The sequence below is a fragment of the Cygnus atratus genome, chromosome 1 (assembly GCF_013377495.2).
Source record: "Cygnus atratus isolate AKBS03 ecotype Queensland, Australia chromosome 1, CAtr_DNAZoo_HiC_assembly, whole genome shotgun sequence".
Lineage (NCBI taxonomy): Eukaryota > Metazoa > Chordata > Aves > Anseriformes > Anatidae > Cygnus > Cygnus atratus.
Window position 1 is genome coordinate 97,775,979 of NC_066362.1, and position 20,795 is coordinate 97,796,773.

Sequence of the window (20,795 nt, forward strand, 5' to 3'; positions counted from 1 at the left end):
AGAATCCTGACACCCTAATACTAACCATCAGTAAATACGTCACCACTTAAATGACAATTCAAAATGAAGCATGTACTGAGAGCAAGCAAATTATGTTCTTGGAGCTTCTGAATGATTTTGTTAGCTCCCTAATCTTGGTGAGGTAGTTTATAACTGAGTTGTGAAATAATATAAGCATAGCTAGAAAGGATATCTACTGGGGTTTTGGTATTGGAAAAGGTTATGAAGAGAGGATTAGTGTTATTGCAGGGATAATGAAGTAACTACCAGTTTACCAGCACAAGAAGAAAAGTTGGGTGTCACTGAAAGGAACTATTATTTTGAGATTCAAGAGGAGTGGAAAAAGGAAAGAATACAAGATACAAAGCTTTTAGAATAAAAAATGAAATAGTTTTTGAACAGTGAGAACATAGCATAATTTAATTCTAGAGTTTTATGGGAGATAGGCTCAACCTGGAAGAGGAGACACTGAAGTCTATAAGATCACGTGAGGTTCAGGTGTGTGTTTGGAATAGAAAAGAACTGGAAGTTACAGAAAGTGGACTAGTGGACTGTTTAAAAAAAAAAAAAAAAAAGCAATACCAGAAAACTTGTCTAAAACTACCGAAGTGTTTCTCAGTGATGAGACAGTTCATAAGGAAGAGAGGATTATTTCTGAATGTAAATGACAATGCTTTATTTTGCATGGTGTGCCTACACACTTCAGCAATATATATCAAGAGACAGGAATGATTTTACTTCAAAATTACAATATCCCGCAAGGGACCTATTCTTGAGTTCAGAATGAAAGACTGTACTTGATTTGGGGGAACTATATATTTGGTTACTACCCATGCAGAGAGTCTGGAAGACAGCGTTTGTTTTAGTGTCTGATGACTGACTGAATGGGATGCTTAGGAAACTTAGGCAAGGTTTTATCTTCCTGAAGGTATGTCATCCCCCTCCAACTATTGGCGAACCATTTTGACACTGTTTAATTCTCCTTTTTTGTCTCCATCCAGTGGTTTTTAATTGGCAACACATCATACAAGGTCAGCGCTGCCAGTTCTTTCTACTTTAGTGGTGTGTTTGTTGGAGCAATTTCCTTTGGCCAGCTCTCAGACCGCTTTGGGAGGAAGAAGGTCTATCTCACAGGTAACCAGTAATGGTCTGTTTCATAGGTAGCCTAACAAAATGAATGATGTAAAGTTGTCCTGTCTCTGAAGATGAGTGGCAAGAGCCCAGTTTCTGCTGAGAGCTTGATACACAGCCGTGAGTCACATGCTGTGATTTTTTTTTTTTTGTCCTTCCAGTACACTTGAGTATACCATCCTTCCAGTGTGTTTTCAGGGACAAAAAATTAATATTTGACTGTTCAGTCAGCATCTGAGCATCTGGGAGGCATTCTGGATTTAGGAATTGTACTATAAGGGCTTATACTTAGAAATGAGTATATGCAATGGTTGTCATGCTCATGGGATCTCCACAAATTGCAATTAATATTCCTAGTAATTTATTAGCAATGTTCTTACATGTATAACCTGCTGTGAATTTTCTCACCTTTCATCTCTTGGCTGCATAATTTAATTTTTATGTATGTGGGTTCATCACTTTAAAGCTCGTAAGTTTTTGTTCTTTTACTCTACCCAGATAAAACAACATTCGGAACTTCATGTTTTGTACATGTATTTATAAACTTGCTTGTCATTAGATGAGCATGTAGAATTAAAAAATGTTTGTTTTTTTTTTTCAAAGAAACAATCTAATCAATTCAAAGCAGATAAAGATGAGCCTACTATGCAGTGCAAACTTCCCATACACTGTCCTCTGATTTAAGCTTCTCATCTCTAGCCTATATGGAGTGCTTTCCAAGTATGAGAGGAGGTATTTTGTTTAGTCTGTGACTCTTGCATGGGGATAAATATGAAGCCGTTTTAACTGGAGCCCTGCAGTAGTTCTGAATATTTGAAAAAAAGTCTTCCATGAACTGAAGTTCAAAGTGTAGTACTGCAAATCATGTACCAAATACTAATCCTAATGTTCCCCTGTTATGATATCGACTTTGGGTACTTGTGTTTTTGCCTGAACTTGTGGCATGTAGCAATGTTTTTTAGGGATTACTTAAGATAGAAGTCACTGAAAATCAAGTAAAGATGCTAATAATTGCTTCTGTTTTACGTTAGATGCTGTTCTGAAATGAAACCTTTTGCATTGTTTTTCAGGTTTTGCCCTTGACATCTTGTTTGCCATTGCAAATGGATTTTCACCCTCATATGAATTCTTTGCCACGTCTCGATTCTTGGTAGGGGTGATGAATGGTGGGATGTCGCTGGTGGCCTTTGTTCTTCTGAATGAGTGTGTGGGTACTGCATACTGGGCATTAGCAGGTAAAATTTGAGTGTCAGTGTCTATTTTCAGAATTTTTAGATTTGTCATGCACACCACTTGAGACATGCCAAAGCTCACTAGCATTTGCCAAGTTAATTCTACTCGCTTGAGCATTTGTGTGACAACAGTCTTTGAGCCTTCCTTTGTTTAATATGAACTTTAGACACACGCAGTAGATAACTTGGCCATTCAGATTTCTGCATCACCCAAACTGACTAAGGTACTTCAATTGAAATAAGTCCCCTGTGGATGTTACACACCTAAATACTCATCCGTGGTTTATGATAACTGATCTCTATCCATCAGGATCTTGGGCTATGCAAAGCAGCTTAGTTTGTTTGTATGATACATATAGATTCTTTCATTCCTGGCTGTTCTCAAAAATAAAAAAAAAAAAAAACTTTTTGTATAATGGGAAGATGAGACAGCTATTGTTAGTGCTCAAAAATGAGTTGTCCCATGTGGTAATCAACCTTAGAACAAATGATATAGATGCCTTTAACTGTCCTGGTTACTAGCGATGAAGCTGTACTTTTGATATGATGACTATATACTGTACTGTTTAGGTACAGTCTTTCTTCTTGGTATAACTTGCCAAGTCCCTGACAAGTGGCAAAGAAGTGTTACAATAAGAGATCAGTGACTGTTTTAAAAGAGAATATCTTTCAAATCGTGAGAGCTACAAATGAATACTATATATTCCTAAAAATACCATTTTCCAGTGGTTTGTAGTATTTTTTACACATAGAAAAATGAAACATTTACATTTAGAATTACAAGACTTATTTACAGGGATTTGGGTGAGGAGGCTGTAGAAGGGTGCTTCTTGGACTTGTCTTGATCTTTGTGATTAGGTGTAATGCATCTACTCCGTGTGGGTGAAGGACAATGTTCTTCGGTCAAATAGCTGTGTATTTGCCTGTATTGCTGAGTGAAATTTTTTAATGAAGTGTTAGTTTATGTATGATCCCACATGATGGGAGTTAGCAATATTCCTTAAAGGAATGATAATGGTGTTTTGTTCTTGTTTCTTTTATTGTGTGTTAGGATCTATTGGTGGCTTGTTCTTTGCTGTGGGAATTGCCCAGTATGCTTTATTAGGGTACTTCATTCGATCCTGGAGGACTCTGGCTGTTGTGGTTAACCTGGAAGGAACAGTAGTCTTTCTTCTCTCTCTGTAAGTTATTTTTCAAACTGAAGTCCTTCAAGGAAGATGTCAAAAATGAGAGAAAATACAATTAAGTCAAGGAGCTTTTCTAGGATGGTATGAAGTGCTGTAACTAAGGTATTTCTCTCAACCTCTACCACCCTATGTTCTGTGCTTACTTTAAATTGCAGTGCTGCAATATCTGAAAACCTAAGCATATGTTGCATTGTCTGTGCATTATTACTATAGATGGGAACAGTCTTGAGTAGTAGCATAGAAGAACATCCTGGTCTTTCACTGGTATGTGTAGATGCTTTAAATTGTTGTCTGGTATGCTACAAGATGCTGTATATACATTCTAAATGATACAGAAACATTAATATGCTTATGTAATAACATGATGTTTCTTTTATAATTCTGCTTACATGGAAGGAAGAGCATCAAAATTGCTTGCACATACAGTCTCAAAGGTGACATGTAAAACAATGGGCAGCTTGCCTTTATTTTTTTAATATTGTGATTAGTAAAGAAGAAGAAGGCTTCTTAAGGTAGTTGGGCTTTTTGTTTGTAGATTTCAACACTGGAAGGTATGATGCAGTATGATCTTTCTCATATATTTTCTGACAGTAAAAACTCAGTAACTGAGGGAATAAGTGAATTTTAGCTTCTGTTTAAACTTAAGTTTTTTTTCCTTCCAACATCTGTAACACTGGTAACTAACTTTTTGTTAAACAATCAAATGCCCTTTCAAAGGAAGCATCAGAACTCAGGGAGAGGTCTTAAAGGTTGTAAGGTGAAAGGCAGACTTGACATTTCCAATACTTCAAAACTTAAAACAGTGGCATTTCAGGCCGTTTAACTTGTATTTTAACTTTTGGATAATATGTTCAATTCTTTTGAAGTGCTTTGTGCATGCGACTTCAGAGCTGTGTTCAGATTTTTTCATTCCAAATTTCACACTGTCTCCCACCCCACATTGCTTTAAAAAGATTCTTTATAGGAAGTATTACCAGACTTTATCATGGGAAAGAAAACATGTTTATTTCTAAACTCTTATTAAAAAAAAAAAAAAAAGTTATTCTGTGCTTTTAAATAAATGATTTCACTTCTGGTCAGAGAGAATCTTAAAAGTTCTGGCAAAAAGTTGCAGTTTTAGTTAGTTCTGGGAATCCGAAAATAGTACGAGATTTGTTATGTAGGCTGTGTTGGAGTTATAGACCTACCAATTACACACTGTGTATAGGGAATAAAAGCCTGGTCTTTGTACAGCCTCTGCCTTGCTGTTCCTGGGAGAGAATTTGGGGAAATGCTGAAACACGAGGAACAGGAGATAACTAGTCAGTGTTGCAAAAAGATCTTACTTTTAGTGATACGGTTCCTCTAATTCATAATTTCACTGGGAGGAATCCTAATGATATTGTAATTTATAGTATTGTGTATGTATGTATGTATACATATATATGTAATTTTTCACTATCTGAATTACATATGAATTATGTTACTTCTCCTTTCAACATGTTTTGTCTGTTTCAGTAAGCGAATTCTATACCTAAAGGGCTGTTTGGAAAAAAAAAAAAAAAAAAAAAAAACGGTTATGCTGAAACATGTTTCAGCCTTATTTCCATAGGCAAGCCTAGCAATGTAGAACAGAAAAGCCCTAAAGCTGTCTCTGATGTATATATGTGTGTGTGTGTGTGTATATATATATATATATATATATTTATGATACACTTATTTTAAAATCAGAAACTGTGTGTTACAGATTCATTCCAGAGTCCCCCCGCTGGCTATACTCACAAGGCCGGCTGAATGAAGCAGAAGATGCCCTCTACCTCATTGCAAAGAAGAACCGCAAGCAGAAGTACGCTTTTTCATTAAAACTCCCAGCAGAGAGAAGCCCCAGAGAGGCTGGCAGTTTCTTGGATCTGTTCCGACACAGGATTCTCTTGGGACGCACACTGATCATGATGTTCACCTGGTACTTAAAATACTTTGTAGGCCCAGCAATGTCTAATGACTGTGTGTATTTTCTTAAGAGAAAGCGCTACCAGTTGTTGCCAGGGCTAGCAGTTGTAATATGGAGCAGGAACCCATTACACTATTTGCTACCAGAAATGTAACTCTCCAAAAGTACCTGTTGTGTTTTGGGGAGTTCTACCAGCCCTGAGTTTTTTTTGCTGCCGCTTTGAAGTAGAGGTATGATAGGGTATGCAAGTCCTCTGGCATTGCTGTACACAGTTGCTTTTATAATGCGTATTCTTGAGGGAGGATGTATTAAGAAAAAAGGCATTATTTTGTCAGCAGGAAGTGTAGTGCTACATTCTTGTTGCTTTTCTAAATTCTTAGTGCAGAATAGTCATTTTTTGTTCCATAAATGAAAGTTAGAAGATTGCCTTGATGATTTCCTGCAGAATGAGTTAGCGACCTGTTCTTTTCATCTCTGTAGAGAAGTCAGCCAGTCAGGGTTACAAAAGAAATATGAAAAATCAGAATTCGAGAATGAATAAAAGTGTGCTAGAGTATAGAAATTAAAGGAAGGCAGAAGAAATTTAGACCTATTATCTGAAATACTAAATATATTCTATACTGCGTTGTGCCTGAGCAGTGCCTTGATATGGCAGTCAAAGATACAGCTCTGATATTAATTTTTTCTTCTCTTTTACAGGTTTGTGTGCAGCTTGGTTTACTATGGTCTTACCCTTAATGTAGGTGACTTAGGTGGAAGTATTTATGCCAATTTAGCCCTTTCAGGGTTGATAGAAATCCCAGCATACCCAATCTGTATTTACTTGATTAACCAAAAATGGTAAGTATGAAATTCTGTTAATGTGTTTTTTGTTTTTTGTTTTTTTCTCTTGTAAGTTTGATGCATATTGTCTCCCCTATTCTATATCCACAGTATGGAGCTTCATGCTTCAATTTTAGTAGTTCAGTATATACTCCTAAGAAATCCTTTTTTTTTTTTTTAAACTTGAAAGTGCCACTGATAGATAATTACATCTAGTAACAGTTTAATGACAGCTTAACTTTTTCTCAGCAGCTCATTTTATTGTTAACAAGTTGTCTAAATTTGGTTCAAAGATGAGGCTATGTCAAACCTAGCTGTGCTGACTCTGTGCTAACACAAGATGGCATTCTTTTCACCTCTGTCTTGTAATTCCCATTCTCACTGTTAGGTCAAAGTTGTAACTAAACTCAGCAGAAACTGTTGTGTGGTGCCATGTAATAGCTGCTGTGTGTGTGGATCTGTGAGCAGAGCTGTTGAGTCTGATACCTAGCCTTTTCCTGATTCATGGTACTCTAGACAATGTCTTTCATTTTTTTGTGGAATTAACCTGCCAGTCTCTTTTCTTCATGTCTCTTGAGCAGCTTTACATACATACACACAGTGGGAATGAAATCAAAATCCTAGATTGTCAGCCACTGCATGAAACTTTCTCAGTGCTCATTTTGATGAGAGCAGCAGCAATTTGTTTAAAAACAGTGAGAGAGGAAGTGTTTGTGGGAGATGGCATTCAGCATTTCTGGCTGCAAATGAAGAGAGAACATGAATTTAGAGGACTCACTGGTTATCCCTTTTTGGACATCAGGTTTGGTCGAAAGCGAACATTGAGTGCATTTCTGTTCCTGGGAGGATTGGCTTGTCTTATTGTCATGTTTCTTCCTAAAAAGAAAGGTAAATGTTTCCTTTTGTTTTTGGAGTACTTTGTAAGAAGTTGCAAAACTCCTCATCCCACAGCCTAAGAATTTGTTTGTTGTCAGAGTGTTAGGCTTATACCACATGCGAGTCTGCAATTTTAAAGCCAGAGAAGCTAACTCATAGAATAAGCAGCAGCCTTCCTAAGATCTTAAGAAATGCTTGTTGAAAAGGTGTGGATTTTAACTTGTTTTTGGATTCTGACTTACACTTTTAATCACATCAGTCAATCCTGTCCAGTGTTTCTGAATGATGTTTCTTGGAATATCTTCATTAGCTATGAATCTGTCAGTATAAACAGTACCCATGCAACTTGTGTGACTCCAAGTGAAAGACCAATGTCAAAAGATTCTAAGAAGCGAATTAAGGGAGGATGAGTTTACATCTTTTCCTCACTGCTCTGTAATGTTTCAGAAGGATGTGATTGTGGTTTTAGTAATGTGGCTACATAACATGTAGTTCAGAGAGCATTCTGAAAATCTTCTGAAGCAAGAGGTCTTAAATTCAATGTATTTTTTCTAAAGGCACTAATGTTCATTTCTTGGTTTTCATGTTTTTCAAAATGATAGAAACACAGTAGTACAGTGAACAGCTTTTCTTTGAAAGTGAGGTACATAAATTCATGTCAGCTTGTAATATTTGTGCATGTGTAACAGTCACAATGAGTGAAAATGCTTCTAGTATTTGAAACTAGCATGATTTAAAAAGATTAATCACGCATGCTCTTGTTGTCCACATAAATAACTAGCTGTAGATGGCAGTGAATATAATAGGTAAAACATTTTCAGAGAATTGTGCAACTCAAGTTCCCAGAAATATTCCAGATGCTAGAGCCCAGACATTAGAGATACCCTTGTTAGGCTGGTGCCAATCATCGAGTAGTTTCTGCATTTCGATCCAAGCTCCCTTTAGAACTTGTGTAAAGAAAGATTTTTAAGAGGATAGAACTGCTGGACTTCAAGAAACCACCTGTGTGCTGAACTGCCAAAGTCAGACAGGAACAAAACGTCTAAGAAGCTTAGCAGCTTCTTAGCTTGCCAGAAGCAAGCACCACTCTCCTTACTAAGCACTATTTGTTCAAGGCAGTAACAGCTTATTCTATAGTCTTTCTTGTTAGCCATTTAATGTCTTCTGATGTACCAGGTGTAAGCTCATAATCATTAGCCACTCTGACAAAACTCTGAGCTGGATGGGATATTTGGTATGGTTCTGTATGGCATCTTCCTGTCTCTTGTTTTTTTTCTTCTGAAGTAATCATGTTAGAAAGCATGTTATCATAGTGCGATATATAACTATGACTGAATAGGGTTCTAGTTACGTTAAGTGGCCAAGTTTTTTTTTTTTTTTTTTTAGTGTCTGTCATTCTTTTCTTCAACTTGCCAATGGAGCTGATATAGTAGATTATTAATGGTAGACCAGAAAATGTGTGGGATTTTCATTGTTTCTTTTTTGTTTTGTTTCAGCTTTTGTTATGTTTATAGGATTTTTATCTTGCATTTGTAAAATTTGACATTCTAATACAGTCTTCATTTAGGATTTTAACTCTGCAGAGATGTCTCTGATTATAACAGTGAGGACAAGGAAACAACAAAAACCTCTTTTTTTTCTGGTCTTGAGCAATAGTTCAATACCGTAGTCTCTGGGACTGTTCTGTCATTTAATCCATTTTTTTCCTGTTGGCTTTTATTTGATAAAATGGAAATAATGTTGGGCTAGTAACAAGTCTGCAATTCATTTAAAATGTGCTTTTTAGTTGCTTTTTCATGGTGTGTTTTATGGAGAGTTTTTCCTCTTTGTACAAATTCAATTGCACAGATAAAGAAAATAAATCCGTAGACACAGAATATAAATTTTGTTGGATGACTTCTGCCACTGCTGCCTAAAAGAAGGCTCCTTGGATTCTCTTGAGTTTTGAGAGTTCTCCTGAAGGTACAAATCACCTCCAACAAATACTGGTCTTTAATAGAAAAATGCTTGCCTGCCATAGCAGATTCTTCAATAGATTCTGTTTTGCTTCATACTTTTGTATGATTGAAGTGATTACTGAGATGTAATTCAGTGTCCCAAAGCATTACGAAGATCACGTTTTCTCTTTCAGATACTGGAGTGTTTGCAGTGGTGAACAGTCGCTCTCTTTCTTTGTTGGGAAAACTGACGATCAGTGCTGCATTTAACATCGTCTATATCTACACATCAGAACTTTATCCCACAGTGATCAGGTAATGCAAGTTAATTTTAAGGCCTTCATTTTTCTGGTTCTTATGTTGGGATCACCTTTTACTTGCCTTGCTTTTTTTCTATCAAGTGTCCCTTTTATTTTGAGATGTTCATTTAACATACAATGTTTATCTGTAGAGTCTTGTATACTAAACTTCTTCCCTTATCCTCTCCTCACCTCTGTCTCCCTCAAATCTGTAGTGTTCTCTTCAGCATAACCATATTCTCTGTAACAGTAAAATAACCCTCTTAGATGCTTGGTATGCTCACAGCCCTCTCTCCACTTGTGAGGATAACAATACAGTTGTTTATCATTCTTTTTAATGAGTGATATCTGTAGGTTTCTCAGTGCTTTATAAACAAGACGTCTCTTAAATGTTCATGCTTGGTTAACCAACAATGCTGCAGATGACCTGTCAATAAGCTTTATAAACGTAGCTTGATGATTCAGAGGAAGAAGTGCCCTGTGCTTGTGGTGACCAAGTAGACAAAAGCACCTATTATATGGGTTGAAACTAATCCTGTGGTGTTTTTTTTTTTTTTTGTGAGTGGGCAGATCAGCTGATTTGGATAGAGGAATTCAGCCAAAGTTTCAGGCAGAGATGAGATGAGATGTGTTGACTGAAATCACGCTTTGTCTCTTTATATGTGGACATACGTTAGAATTCTGAATTTGCAGGGTATTTGTGCTTCTCTCCAATCATATGTTTTAATGTTTTAATTCCTGTCTTCAGATGTTTTCAGTTACATTTCATCTTTTGTTGCCAGTTATTGAGGTCAGGGTCATGAGTGAGGCTTCTGGCTGATTAAGTCCTTTCTTGCACTTGCAACTTCTTACCCTTCTTAAGTCCTAGCTCATCCTATACAAATGTCATTGATTAATGATTTTTGCTTTTTTCTTAGGAATGTTGGAATGGGTGCCTGCTCCATGTTTTCCCGTGTTGGTGGAATCATTGCTCCTTTTGTCCCTTCATTGGTTTGTCTGAACTTCTCACTGTTCTAAATATTTTTGTTCTGTGGCTCTGATGCATCAGAAGCTTGCAGAAGTGGGAATATTTGGGGTAAATTATATATACTAAGATCTGTAAATTGAATGTCTTGGCAGTATCATGGTAGACTAAAGACATAAGGATGTAATCTGTAATTAGAAAATCCCAGTATTTAGTTCAGAAGATGTTTTAGCCCTATAAGAATTTTGGGACTTACAGTGGACTTCAGCAATATTGTCATTTGAAAATACCAAATTGATGATTCCTATTTTAAACAATAAGCCGACAATAAAAAAAAAAGGTGGTTAAAAGAATAACTGCATCAAGACGATAAAGCATAAAGACTCAATGCCCTTCTCAAACTCATATTTCTGAAAAGAAAATAATTTTACCTTCACTTCATTGAATATCTGTGAATTATAATCATCAGCAAAATGGTTTCTTTAAATGAAGGAAGATGCTGTTTTGGAGACCTGAGATACCTCTAAGGCTTCTGGGCACAAACTTCACAGTGGCCTGTCCAGGCAAAGAGAAATGCTCAAGAACCAAACATGAGGATGATACATGCTTTCCTCTGTTTATAGACATGTATATATGCAGGTAAAAGAATGCAAGTTTCTTTGACACACTGCTTGGTAAGGTCAAGTGCGAATTCCTTTAATGTGACAGACTTCACATGAAATAACTTTCCTCTGTGCCATCTGCCATCTTACTATGTCAGGCAGAGGGCTGGCAAAAGGGTAAATGAGTACATCGGACCTTTTGTTCTGTAGAATGACATATGGGGTAGGTGAGAGTACAGCATCTCCAGGGCTACAAAAGGCAAAGACAAGGCAAGTGCAAGTTTCCCAAGCAGAGCTAATATACTGCTTTTATGTAGCAGTCAGGGGATCCATTATGTTTTATCTAGTGGAAGTTTGTCACTGAAGAAGACAAATCTTGGATCATCATGTTCTGAAGGGGTCCAATGAAAATCAAAATAGGTGTGTTTAAAAAACAAAGTAATGTTGATTTGAGGAATGAATTAAGTTTTTATTTAGAGTTTCTTCAACTATTTTAATGCATTTCTCAGTAGCTTTTGTCTGGGGATGAGTGTTTTAAAACGGTTATACTCCTGGATTTTTTTTCATGAGCCTTCAGTGTTCTTCTAAAAGTGAATGTATACATTTTGGCACAGTATTGTGAATGACTTGTAGCTTTGCACACAGCTGTACTAAGTGTAGTTGTGGTTGTAACAAAACATGAAAAGAGGGTCAGGCATCAAAGGTGGAGTGCAAACATTGCTTAAGCTGTCAGGGGTGATGACAGGAAGGCCAAAGCTCAGTTGAAGCTAAAAGTAGCAAGGAGCATAAATACAGAATCCCCATGAATGCCGACAAGAAGTGGAAAATTCTGTTTTTGGTGTGGACTAATCACATGGTTTTATGCAGGCTAGGAACCAACTGGATGAGTAGCAGCTTTTCTGGAAGAGACCCAGGAACTACGATGGGATGACAAATTAAATGGGAGTCTCATTGTAAAGAGGCAAACTTCACACTGAACTACATCAGTCCATGGCCCACAGATGAAGTTCAGGTTCCCTCCCAGTTCTAGAAGGATATGGAAAAAAAATTATGGGGAGAGTCCAGTGGAGGGCAGCTAAGATGGTTGGGGCCTAGAGTGCATGTCTTCAGATGAAAGCTTGAGAGAGTTGTGCTTATTTGGTCTGAGACAAACTTCCACTAGTGTAAAATTGTTCAGCAAGGATCAATGGACACAAGCTGTGATTTGAGGGTTACAGACAAGAAACTTGGAAAACCTTTTTTTCCTGAGAGGCTTAATGTAGCCCTAGAACAGCCTGCTCAAGGGGTGGAATCTCCATCTTTGGAGTTTTTCAATACTTGGTCAACCATAGCTTTGTGTAGCCTGGCGTAGTGCTGGCTGTAGCCCTGCTTTGAATTGGTGGTTAGGCTAGATGTTGTCCAGAGATCTCTTCTAACCAGCTCGTCTTTGTTTGTGTGATACATCTCCCTACTACAAAGTGGTGTTGCCTTTGTTTAAAGAGTATGCTTTATGGATAAGAATTGCGTATGGATTCAGCAGGCATTCCTTTTAAAGTCCATCTCAAAATCTGTGTGGCTCTGATAGTATCGATGGTTTTGTCTGGGATAGAGTTAATTTTCTCTGTAGAATCATAGAACAGTTTGGGTTGGAAGGGGCCGTAAAGATCAGGTAATTATGACACCCCCCCACACCCACCATGGGCAGGGACACTTTCCACTCAAGTAGGTTGCTCAAAGCTTCATCCAACACTCCCTGCAAAGTGTCCCTCCCCAGCTTTCCTGTAGGCCCCCTTTAGATACTGGAAGGCCACTATAAAGTCTCCCCAGAGCCTTCTCTTCTCCAGGCTGAACAACCCCAACTCCCTCAGCCTGCCTTCATAGGAGAGGTGCTCCAGCCCTTTGATTGCCCTTGATGGCCCTCCTCTGGACTTGCTCTAATAGGTCCATGTCTTTCTTGTGCTGGAGGCCCCAGAGCTGAACGTAGTACTCCAGGTGGGGTCTCACAAGAACTGAGTAGAGGAGGAAAATCACCTCCCTTGACCTGCTGGACACACTTTTTTTGATGCAGCCCGGGTTACGATTGGCTTTCTGGGCTGCAAACACACATAGAGGCTTCTATGATTCTTTAAATCCCCAGCTCAAACAGGATCACCTAGAGCCACTTGCCAGGGCTGTGTCTGAACAGCTTTGGATTATCTCCAAGGCTGGAGACTTTACAACCTCTCTGGGCAACCTGTGCTGGTGCTCAGTCACCCTCATAGTACGAGTGTTTTCCTATGCTCAGATGGAACCTCCTGGGTTTCTGTTTGTGCCCATTGATGCTTGCCCCATCACTGGGCACCACTGGAAAGAGCCTGGCTCCATTCTCTTTGCATCCTCCCTGCAGATATTTATATACATCAATAAGGTCCACTCTGAGCCTTCTCTAGGCTAAACAGACCCTGCCTTCTCACCTATTCCTCATGTGAAATGCTTCAGTACATTAATCACATTTGTGGCCCTCTGCTGGGCTCTTTCTAGTATGTCCTTATCTCTTATGCTGGAGAGCTCAGAACTGGACACAGGAGTCCAGGTGTGGCCTCACCAGTGCTGAGTTAGAGGGAAAAGAACATCTCCCTCAATCCAGGATACCACTAGCCTTCTTTGCAGCAAGGGCACAATGATGGCTCATGTTCAACTTAGTTGAGTTGAATATGAACTCATGGTTTCAAAGTTATGAATTCATTATATTCCTGAAAACTTTAATTTCATCACTGCTGCCACATGAAATGGTTGTAAAGGTTGACTGTTTAAATATGCAGTATGAGCTACAGGGAACCAACCTCTACTTAACTCCCTCTCTCTCTGCTCTTGTTTACAGAAATCTGTACAGTGGTCTCTGCCTTACATTGTATTTGGAGCAACTGGTCTTTTGTCTGGGCTCCTAAGTTTATTGTTGCCGGAGACCTTAAACAGCCCTTTGCTAGAAACAATTTCAGACCTGCAGGTGTGCTCGTACTGGAGGCTGGGGGATGAAGCCATGTCATTGCAAGCCCTAGATGGCTCACAGGTATATTCTTTTTTTTTTTTTTTCCTGGTATTTATCTGTCATATTTATTTCAGCTGTCAGCTTGAATATGCCACTCTAAATACACTAGGACAGTGATTCTTGGCCTGTGGAGGATAGATCCCAAGGAGATACAGGAGGTGGTTTAGTAATTTTACCATCACATCTGAAATGTTCCATGGGAATGCAGGCTGAAACATAGGTGGGTTAGTTTATCCCTTCAAGCCCAGAAGCTTACAGTTGTTTCCTTTGGGATAAAGGACTTGGTGATATCTGTGCTTCTGTAATCTACGATGGATTGCTGCAGCATGCCTTCATACAAAGCTGGCCATTGAAGTTTTTGAGACATCCATTTGTGATGGACTCTTCTCAAAGGCAGCATGCTGTACTTCTGTTCTGACCTGCACTGGCTGTTCTACAGCGTCAGTTGTTGGGTCTGCCCAAGAGACACTAAAAGGGTTTAAAAGGGTTAAAGATAGAGTAATTTGAGATCTCTCTCACTGTTGAGTCTGGGAAATGAGATTAGCTGAATATGCTGGAACTGCAAAACTCCCAGGTATAAGCATAAAGAAATACTTTATTAATACTTTATTTTAATACTTTATTTTAAACTATAAAACTATTAAACTATTAACTATTAAAACTATTAAAGTATTTAAAATACTTTATTAATCTTTATTTAAAATGTTCTTCAGTTAAGTCTCCTTGACTGTGTGTTTGTCTCTTCACTTTAAACTTAAGAAGTGTCTGGGAGTTTGACAAAATTAAGATGGATGCATTTTTCCTGTCCTGTAGAGGTTTTTTACTTTGTTTTTCTGTGAATGATGTGGGACTAGAGAGAAGTAGCTAGAAATTAGGAAGTGGGTGTTTGCATGTGGGTATTATCTTCATGTTTAAATCCTGGTCTCAAAATTCTAAGTATCAGTGAATGAGTAAAAACTGAAGTGATCAGAAGATTTGAAGGTCAGCTCTTTTCATATCAAAATGTTGCTTGTCCTGTTAAGTTGATAAGAGACAGGACTGTATAATAAATTTTACTTTCAGTTACTTAATTTTTAGTAAAGCAGTCTGAGATTTGCAGGTAGTCATAGATTTATTTTCACAGAAATTAGGAGGCAGAGTAAAACTAACTTCTAGAATCAGAACAGTTTCTTCCTTTGACAGGCTTCAACATGTTGCCTTATTTACCAAATTTAGCTTTAATAATTCTTGAAAGGACAGCAGTTTAGTGTCAAAAGCCCCCTTGAAGAAAGCTTGAAAGAGGTAGACCTGTAACCATTAATGACACGCACATTTTATAAACATCTTTAACCATACTGGGTAACTTGTTATGGCTTCATATTCTTGCTGCCAACACAAATCTATCATATACCTTTACATCAAGTTTATACCAGCTATTATTTTGGTAATTACATTATTATTACATCTTAACATTGCAGATGGCTTACTAACAAAAAGCAATTCTAGCAAGCAGCGCAGTTATTTTAACTTAGAGGAGAGAAAAATCATGCTTTTCCCTTTTAACCAAGTAAGGTCAGTATCACCCTTAGGGGTGACCAGTGTTACACATCTATCTATCAGTGTGCACCCAACTTGGTTCACTTGCATCAAGCAGTCTTTTCAGGTTAAATCTTCCCTGTTTGCATTTCTGCAGGCTTTTTAAAAATCCCAACCTGACCAAGATCCACAAAAAAAAAATTGACAGTGCTCTTCAGTGCTCTTCAGACTTTTCCCTAGATGACCTAAAATGATTGAATCCAAATGAGAAACAGAAGAGCCAGGTGCAGGTCTGGAGTAATACTGTAACTTCAGTAAAGTTATATCTGGAATGTCTGTGGCACGTTAAGGATTTATTTTAAAGCTACAACAAAGAAAGCGCTGATAAAATGGAAAGCTGTTAAACATTAACCCTATTTGACAAAGCCATGGAGAGGTCTTATGAAGCCGCTGTAAGAAAGCTGTAGAATTTATTTGGCATACCCTGAATTTCCCCTGTGGAATCCATTGTCCTTTTGTACCACTTTCAGGATAACATGCATTCTGGTTGCCTGAAATGGATGTTTTCTCCCTGTTAACATACATAAATGTGATATTCAAGTTGGACAGCATCCAGTGATAATCTGACTCTCCTCAAATAATTTTAGAAATTCAGAGAAAAGCGTAACATGATTCCCTTTATATCTTCTGACAGTTCCTAGTGCTCGAACTGTTTGAAATTCTTTTGCAGTTAACGCACATTGCTGTAGCAAATCTACACTGAAGACAGATCTAAAGATACAGATTTTGCTTGTGTGGTTCTGTCAGTCAGGGATATGATTTCCATTTTTCTATTTTTCACCTTCCCTCTCACCCTTCTTTGCATATGATTAGGCAGACAGAAGTCTTAAAATGGATGTAAGCATACTGGAAAAAATCCTAAATACTCATTTAAACTAAATGGAATTCATACTGGCAATGGGCTCTTTTTACCTTGGATAGTCCACGTTGGTTTCATGGAAAAATTAAATTTCTGACCAAATAAAAATGAATTAGCTATAATAGTTGACTTCAGTTTGGGTATATGGTATAAATTACGTTGCTGAAAAGACTCTGGCTGGAGTAAATATACCTATATCAAAGAGTTTATTTTCTGCACATGCTAACTGGTAATGTTTTTTTCCTTTTCCATAACACCTTTGATTAGAACTAGAAGGGGATCTTTTTGACTTAAACTTTCATAATAAAATGCACATACTACACATGAAATAGTACTTGATTAGGTAAGTTTCTCCATCCTCAATTAATCATTGTGTTCTGAGCCTCTGATTCCAGTAGCTCACCAGGGAGTATGGACCTTAGACTTAAATGAAAAAAGCCGTCCTAGACACTTTCTCTCCTGCTTGTATTGTCTCTAGTGTACTGATAGAACCAAGAAAGTCCATCTAGTAGAAGCCCATCTCTTTCCAAGAGATTTTGAAAAACCAAGAGCTCAAACAAATCTTAATTCACGAAGTTTTAATAGTGATTTGCCCTGTCTTTTCTTTTTATCTACCAGCATTTCAACATACGTATAATGTTTCATGCTCTAATATTTTGAGATTGATTTGATGGCTTCTGCATTAACGAATTACTTCATTTTTCTTTCTAGTCTGGAGACAAGGACAATTCTGCAGGAAGTGGAAGTGAAGATGAGGAGTTTTATGATGCTGATGAAGAGACGCATATGATCAAGTAATGAAAAGAAGAAACACTGACCTGTTTTCATACCTTTTCTTACTTGTCCAGTCAGTCCAGCTCTAAGACGAGAGTTATGGGGACCATCTGTCAGGGAATGTAACTGGGCAAATGCCTTTGTCTTTCCTGATTAGGAGGAGAGCTTGAGTACTGTTCAGATTAATTACACCACTGATACTCTTCATACAAGACAGCCATTCAAATTCTTGTAGGACAGAATAAGAATGCACAGTTTACATTTGAAGCCAGGTGAGAGAGCAAGAGAAGGATGATGCATTTCTGAAGCCTAGGAAATTATCCACTGTTTGGGCAGATCATCAGCATACACGTTTTCTTTTCAAGGTGGTTGGTTTTGAGTCAGCATAAATTGATAAATTTGAAAATGTCCACTGTTTTACTTTGGTAGAGTGAAAGGGGTCACGCTGTGCTGTGTGCTACCCCAGTGAGAGCAAACTCTAGAAATTTTATGTTAAAATGGGTTCCACATATTGAGTTGTGGAGAGGCAACTGTGAACATACGGTTTCTCTTTCTGTACACCAACACCTGTACAGAGTTACAGGGTGCAGCTGGTTAGTCATGATCTGTGTGTGAACTTTGTGATGATGGAAGGCTGGGAGAAGGGACTTCTGGAAAGAGCAGCCACAAAGTCTGCAGACATAAAGGATGTTGCTGGTTTCTCTCACCTTTTAATCCACCAAACATTTTCTTGGGCTGTCTTATGCATAAATTTGCCACATGTTCCTCACATCTTAAAACTGCTGTTCCATAGTTTTGCCTACTTTAACTTTGTCCTCACTTTGCCGTAAATACTGAAGCTCAGCAACTTCTCTGCCTGTTCGGTGAAGTAAATCTGCTAAAGGATATAATTTCATGAATGGGACACGGCTGAGGTGTTTATCACATACTGTGTAATGTGAGGTGTGTGTTAGAATATGTAGCTCATTTATGTGGACCAATTTGTGTTTTTATTTCTGTAAGAAACTCAACTCTGAAGTGATAAGAGAAACTGTGGGCTGCTATTACATTTTGTAGGATTATTGCCAGAAAGCTGCTAGAATCTAAATTTTTGTGTTTGATAAAGTTTTGAAACTCTTTAAGCCAGCATTTACTTGATTACTTGACCTTGCTGAGGAAGACAACTTCATTCTCCTGTTTACACTGAGCTTCTTTGTTAGAAGTGTATGGAATCTTGAAACAGGAATAAAGGAGATGTTGTGACTACAACAGTGAGGCCTTAGGAAGATTCAGCTTTCTTGATTACATTATCATCTTCATTCTCTAACCTGTGGCTTGCTATTTATTAAGATTGGTTTCCTTAAAATGTTTGATAGCTTTTATACTTGGAGTTCCTAGTGAAGTGCCTGCTGCATAGTGACTGCAAGTAGTTGCCAGCCTTGCTAGCCATTTCAGTGAGTGCTGGATTAAAAAAAAAAAAAATCAGAGAAAAGCTGTCTGCTGAATTTATGCCAGTTAAACTGGGAAATTCCATTTACTCTGAAAGGAAGTGAAACTAAACAGTATCTGAAGTTTACAGCTAGCTGCTTGAACTTTGTTCATTGGGAACTGTAGTACTGAGCAAAGTCCAACTATGCTGCTTGGTGCAGCGGGCAGCCTAGAGACTACAGATTCAAGCATGCACTACTCCCACTTGATCAGTACTTGGTCCAGGCATTGTCTATGAGCAAAGCAGGGAACTTTACTCCCAGTGCACAAGGTGTCAGTATTGTGATTTTTGCCTGTTAGGAGCTTTATTTGAAGAATTCCTGCTTACAGTCTTCACTTTTTCTTCCAGATTGTTGCGTAGTTCTTGTAGATGCAAGAGGGCACTCTTAAACCCAGTCGGATATTCTTTCTGCCTTATTTGGCTGTTCTGTGTGCAAGAAAATTGCTCAAAATAAGGTACTTGGAAATTCTTGGGGTGTTTAAATGTGTTCAAAGATACTTTTAATTTTGCATTCACATTTTTAATTATGGACAGCTGGAAAAAGTAACTGATTTTGGTGTTTGATTTCTAAAGATATAAAACCTGCTTAACTAAGGCAAATGGTGGTAAGCCTGTCAGTATTACCTTGCTGTCAAGACTCAACTTTTTTGTTTGTTTGGGGGTGAGGGGGGATATTGATACTTATTTTCCCTCCTTGGATAGTTGATAGAGTTAAGTTCCTGGAGAAGCAGACAGGAACTGTTAGCTTTCCTCCCTCCATAGTTTTAGTGTCACCAGCTACTGGAGATCCTAGTCATGCCATGGGACACCTCAACATAGCTTTCATTAGAACAGTAGGGTGTAACTGTTCAGGTGGGGAGATCATTGCAGGATCTGAGCTGCATTTTATGACAGTCTTCAATTTATAATCAAACTTACCTCTCTACTCATGCACTTTTATATTCTAAATATAGAGGTAAAATTGCCAAAACAAGAGTGAAGAAAACATCTTCATTTTTTCATAAAAATTGCACTTTTTTTAAACCTCAAATCTGTCCCATGTTTGCACCTATGGAATTTTAAAAGGTGGCTTTTTTTGTCAACTGTAGGGGCTTTCTACTGTTACTCTTCCTGACCAATCAATTCATCAGTTTTATAGGAAGGAATCACTCCTGGAGATCAACTATGTATGATCACTTGCCGCTATGTATGATCAACTGTGCTATGATCACTTGCCGCCCTCCTTTTGTGTCCTCAAGTCCAAATCAGTTAGATGCATTTAATTTTTCAGACCTTTATTTTATAAAACTGGCCGCCTGATACAGGAATCTGTAGGATCACTTTTTTTCTTCCCAGGGAGTGTAAGACATTATATTATTGAGATACTTGTGCTATATGTAGCTTTCACTGGGGAGAGATGCTGCGCAGTCCTTTGTAGCCCATGTGGTCAGCATTTTTCTGTACTCAGGTGGAACATTATTGCTAAGCAGAAGTTCTTTAATCAGACAGTGCTTGCTGTTACAGGTTTCACAACTATGTTACTTACAAGCCCAAGTCGGAAGGTCAGGGAGCTTGTGACTTGTTATTTAAATGGTTATATATATATTGGTGATTATATTTATATATATTTAAAGTTTGTATTTAAGCAGTCTGCATAGGCCCATTTAAAAATCTGTGTTTGGGCAGTAAGTTTGCCCTGTGGAGCTACTGGAGAACTGATGCAGCACTAGTTATATATGCTTATGATGTATAGTAATGCTAAGAGTCTGAAACACAATATTTTTGCTGTAGTTGAGTGAAGCATGACAATTTTGTTTCACACTTGTTAGAATAGCCTTGTGTATTAAGTATTCTGCCCTGTTAACTGGTTTTTGTGATGTGCAAGCACTAGGATACCGACCTCCAAGATGGTAATTCCTTCCTTGTATTCCTTAGGTTTTGCAGTTGTCTTTTTTTTTTTTTTTTTTTTCAGCCAACTCACTTAGATTGTGCTAGAGATGAGAGAGGTGCTGATTAGTTACATCTTAAGCATGTCTCACCTGAGACAGAATTGGAATTCTGTTATCTGGGGAGCTCACAAGTGATACCTGAATACAGCTAGGAGTGAAGGGGAGTGACAAGTCACGTGAGACAGCATAGAAGAGAATTAGCCA

At 38.0% G+C, this 20,795-nt stretch overlaps 2 protein-coding genes across 2 annotated transcripts in view; both read left to right on the plus strand.

Annotated features, from left to right (window-relative positions):
• SLC22A15 (solute carrier family 22 member 15) overlaps positions 1-17,605 on the plus strand; it is a 32,567-nt gene extending 14,962 nt beyond the window's left edge. Inside the window, exons 3-12 of the mRNA XM_035540667.1 lie at positions 1,002-1,134; positions 2,202-2,366; positions 3,415-3,544; positions 5,277-5,492; positions 6,180-6,320; positions 7,105-7,190; positions 9,310-9,430; positions 10,332-10,404; positions 13,820-14,008; positions 17,133-17,605. Of these exons, the coding sequence (XP_035396560.1) occupies positions 1,002-1,134; positions 2,202-2,366; positions 3,415-3,544; positions 5,277-5,492; positions 6,180-6,320; positions 7,105-7,190; positions 9,310-9,430; positions 10,332-10,404; positions 13,820-14,008; positions 17,133-17,219 (1,341 nt within the window). The 3' untranslated portion in view covers positions 17,220-17,605. The remainder of the gene's footprint in view (positions 1-1,001; positions 1,135-2,201; positions 2,367-3,414; positions 3,545-5,276; positions 5,493-6,179; positions 6,321-7,104; positions 7,191-9,309; positions 9,431-10,331; positions 10,405-13,819; positions 14,009-17,132) is intronic.
• MAB21L3 (mab-21 like 3) overlaps positions 17,145-20,795 on the plus strand; it is a 35,672-nt gene continuing 32,021 nt past the window's right edge. The window contains exon 1 of the mRNA XM_035540576.2: positions 17,145-17,215. The gene's annotated coding sequence lies outside the window, so the exon portion shown is untranslated. The remainder of the gene's footprint in view (positions 17,216-20,795) is intronic.